This window comes from Otolemur garnettii, unplaced genomic scaffold, assembly GCF_000181295.1.
Source record: "Otolemur garnettii isolate 467f Iridium unplaced genomic scaffold, OtoGar3 scaffold00011, whole genome shotgun sequence".
NCBI classification, from domain to species: Eukaryota; Metazoa; Chordata; class Mammalia; order Primates; family Galagidae; genus Otolemur; species Otolemur garnettii.
In genome coordinates, this window is record NW_003852406.1 from 15,969,681 (window position 1) to 15,974,366 (window position 4,686).

Sequence of the window (4,686 nt, forward strand, 5' to 3'; positions counted from 1 at the left end):
AACTCTTGGGCTTAAGCAATTCTCTTGCCTCAGCCTCCCAAGTAGCTGGGACTATAGGCGCCTGCCACAACACCCAGCTATTTTTTGTTACAGTTACCATTGTTGTTTAGCTGGCCTGGGCTGGGTTTGAACCTGCCAGCCTCTGTGTATGTGGCTGGAGCCATAACCACTGCACTATAGGTGCCAAACCAATATGTTTTGTTTTGTTTTTTAACTTTGCCCCTTAAGAAGCCTAAAATTTGAAATCTGATAAGAATTATGTTAAATTTATTTCCTTTATTCCTATTATTGGTCATGCTAATCAGCAGCCATCTAAACAGAGGAAAGAGTCCTTATAATAGGTATTCAGACAGTCCTAAACACCATTAACAGTATATAGGTTCTCCCACAAATTTTAGTATAAAACACAAATAACTTAAGAATTTCACAGAGATGATGATACTGAGCAGTCAGACTCATACCATAACATAAGTCCATATGTGAGTTTCAAATTTGAGCTTCAACAAAATGACAAATTAATACATTTCCTGAAACTTTTAAGGTCACAAACAGATCTACAAATATTAAGTTAGTATATGCCAAAAGTCTACTATTATACAAATGCAAATACAAACTTGGTCTTTTAAAATCAAACACCTAACTAATGGAGTACAAAACATCTGATGAAGTTTGAAAGTAAGGACTTCTGCAGATGGTGTATTGTTATCTAGGCTTGTATCCATTATTACAGTATCATGCTAACAAGATTACCAAGGGCTTTAGGAATCATCTCATTTTTATTGCAAGAATTACTTTTGGACTGTCCTTAATAAATGGTTTCAATCTTAATTTCCAGTGCTGGACAACTCTCATCATTAGAAGGCCTATTTTCCTTTTAGTCAGCTAACAATTATTCCTTCAACTGTTACCCGCTGGTCCTCGCTGTGTCCTCTATTCTCTTACACAGAAGACCTTTTAAGTATTTTGAAGGCAGCTATCATTTGATATTCCCTCTCCTTGGCTTTTACTTCTCTAAGTTAAACATTGTGATAGTTTCTAGTTCTTACATAAATGATAGATAATTATTGGACCTTTTAATCAATCCAAGGTATTTCTTAATGTCCCTTAAAAATTATGACACCCAAAGTTACACAAGATAATTCAAATGTAGCCTAATCAGCATAAAAGAGAAGAATATTTCCTATAATTTGAACCATTCAATTTATTATTATTGTTATTTATGCAGCCTAAGACTATATGCTCTTTCTTAGCAACTATCTCTCACTTGATAAATGTGAAGTTAAATAAACCCCAAGTCTTTTATTCTACCATTTTTTAATTTTTAATTTTTTTATTTATTTATTTTTTACTTTATTTTATTTTATTTTTTGAGAGAGTGAAAGAATTTCTCACTCTGTTGCCCTGGAAGAGGGCCATGGCATCACAGCTCATAGCAACTTCAAACTCTTGGGCTTGAGCAATCCTCTTCCTTCACCCTCCTGAGTTGCTGGGACTAGGGGTATGTGCCACTATACCTAGCTAGTTATTTCTATTTTTAATAGAGACAGGGTCTCACTCTTGCTCAAGCTGGTCTCAAACTCCTGAGCGCAAGCAATCTACATACCTCAGCCTTTTACAGTGCTAGGATCACAGGCGTGAGCCACTGCAACAGGCCTCTTTCATTTTTTAAAATATAAAAGAATTACTCAATATTTCCTGAACATCTGAAATAACCAAGGCACATTTGTTCTCACATAAACCAATATGGAGCTATTTCTCAGAGCTTGCAGAAAAACAGAAATTAATTGATTTCCAACTTTACCCATCTGTCTCGTGATGATGACCTGGTTTGAATAAGTTCAAGGTTCTTGCAAGCAAGTAAACGACTTCGAACTTTGTATACACAACGGTACACTTCTGATAAGCTTTTACCAGGTTGATATCTAAATAAAGAACCAAAATAGAAAAGTTACCTAATTTCTAACATCATGAGAGCAAATATTTGTCTGAGGATAGTTTTAAGTTACTTGCCGGCTTTCTCCACATGCTTGACTAAGTAAATTTGTGTGTTTCAGAAGAGCTGCAAGAACAAATCTAGACACAGTGTCCAAGAGTGACTCATTACTTAAAGTTGCACTGTCCCAATCTGAAAATAAAAATGATGCATTGACATTTAAAAGGACTCAGAAAACAGTTCAGAGGTAATTTTAATAGCTTAGCTTTAGTGATCGAACACCTGAATTTCATCATCTTTCTTAACAGTTTCTTAACAAAGGCACCTCATTATATCCACTTACTATTCCAGATGCTGGGGGTACAGTAGTGAGCAAAACTAAGTCCCTGATCTTGTTAGGAAGAGAGAGGTGGGAGAGACAAGTTTAAAAAACCTTAATACGGCAGGTAAGTGCTATGGAGAAAAACAAAGCTGAGTACACAGAACGGGAAGTATTATACTGTGTGGGATTACTATTTGATATAAGGCGGTCTGGGAAAGTTCCTGATAAGGTTACATTTGAGCAGAGATCTAAATGAAGTACACGAAGACGCCACATGGAAACTCCTCTCAGAAAAAGCTAGCGCAGAGGATCTGAGGTGGGTTCATGGAGGCCAGTGTGGCTGGAGCAAAATGTTCAGGTACAAGAGTAGTAGAAGACATTAGAAGCCTAGATGACAATGAAGTTATAGGCCAGTGCAAATCTTCCAGATTTTTCTGTGAGGAAGATGAGAAGCAGTATTAGAAGGCTTTGAACCGAGATATCACATGATCTAACCTGTCTTTGTAAAAGCTCACTCTGAGTCCCAAGGGAAGAAGTGACTATAAAGACAGCAATAGCAAAAGTATTTGTTACAATAATTCAGTGGAAAATGATGGTGGTTCAGAACAGGGTAGGAGCAGTGAAGGGAGTAAGTTGGACAGAGTTGTATATATTCTGTATTGACAGAATTTGTTGCTAAACCAGTTAGATGTATGATGTGAGAATATGAGAAAAGTCAAAGTAGAACTTACATGTATTTAAAATGTAGCTGGTATTTACTAAGAAAGGAAAACTACAAGAATAGTGGTCTGAGGGCAGGGAATTGAAATCATGAGTCTATCAACAGACACTGTCTATCAGACATCACGTATAGATAGCAAGTAAACTAGTCAAATATTCTGGTATTTGTAGCCATGAAAATATATACTGTGAATACAAACACATTGAAGTCGGTAAGAAATGAAACATTTGGACAAAAATGAAGGTATACAATTGAAAACCTAAATAGCAACATGAAATGATGAAGACTAAACAGGTGCTTTTTCTTTCCATTCTTTAATTCCATGTTAGCACACCAGTATTGTACTTTAAAAGGGCAGTACATGCAGTAGATTCCAAATGAGGTGGGAGGTTTATTGTCTGCTCTGCCCCCAGAGTAACTGCTAGCTAGAGTATGTTTATTTCATAGACTTACTAAATATCTGGGCTACCTATAAACAAAACGTTAACAACCAAAAAACTCACTTGGAAAACTTTCAGCCACAAATTAATTTTTTTTTCTTCTTTCTTTCCTCCCTCTCTCCCTCCCTTTCTTTCCTTCCCTTCCCTCATTTATTTTTTGACACAGGTCTCACTGTGTTGCCCAAGCTAGAGTGCTGTGACATCATCATCATCATCATCATCATCATCATAGTTCAGGGCAAACTTGAACTCCTGGGCTCAAGCAATTCTCCTGCCTCAACCTCCCAAGTAGTTTAGACTATAGAAGTGTGCTACCACACCTGGCTAATTTTTTCTATTTTGTGCAGTATCAATAGTCTCACTCTGTTGCTCAGGCTGGTCTTAAACTCCTGGCCTCAAGTGACCCTCCCAAAGTGCCAGGATCACAAGCATTAGTCGCCATGCAAGCCCTTTATTTATTCTTAATCCCTTCTTAAAACTGCTATTTTAAGAGATAAAATATTATTATCTTGGTTTTCCATTTCATTTCTGTATGCCTAGGTGAAAAATGTAATTTCAGACTTACCTACTTTACGGGTGAAAAAACTGACAAGACAAATATGCCAAATTTTTAGAAAATCTTACAGCCCACAGAGAATCTTATAATGACAGCCTATATTACATACAAAATTTTTTTTACATCAGTTTCTTGAGAAATCATCTTGTTCCACAGGATTGCTTGACATTCAGAGAACTGCTATGACTAAAAATCAAACAAGACTCCATTTCAAGGAGCCTAATGTTCAATTTTAAAAAGCAAACTAAAAGAATACTTTTTGCTATTCATCAAACTTAGTGGGGATTATCCTCCTATGCAATTTTTAAAATAATAGACTCCTTTAAAACATCTTAATTTAAGTTATGTTCACTTCATACCAAACACTACAGAATGTTTCCACTATTCAGGTATAAAGTCTGTGCTATAGTGTATAAGCAATACAGCAAATGGAGTCATACAGTTAGTTCTTCTTCCTTTTTTTTTTTTTTTTTGGAGACAGAGTCTCACTTTTTCACCCCCAGTAGAATGCTGTGGTATCATAGCTCACAGCAACCTCAAACTCAAGCTCAAGCAATCCTCTTGCCTCAGCCTCCCTCATAGCTGGGACTACAGGCATCCACCACAATGCCTGGCTATTTTTAAAGATGTGGTCTTGGCTCGGCGCCTATAGCTCAACCGGCTAAGGCGCCAGCCACGTACACCTAAGGTGGCGGGTTCGAATCCCCAGCCCGG

General features: G+C 36.9%; 1 protein-coding gene across 1 annotated transcript in view; it reads right to left on the reverse strand.

Moving 5' to 3' along the window:
- HERC1 (HECT and RLD domain containing E3 ubiquitin protein ligase family member 1) overlaps positions 1-4,686 on the reverse strand; it is a 206,425-nt gene that overhangs the window by 103,357 nt on the left and 98,382 nt on the right. The window contains exons 20-21 of the mRNA XM_023510003.1: positions 2,011-2,125; positions 1,783-1,922 (exon numbers count right to left, since the gene is read on the reverse strand). Coding sequence (XP_023365771.1) covers positions 1,783-1,922; positions 2,011-2,125 — 255 coding nt within the window. The remainder of the gene's footprint in view (positions 1-1,782; positions 1,923-2,010; positions 2,126-4,686) is intronic.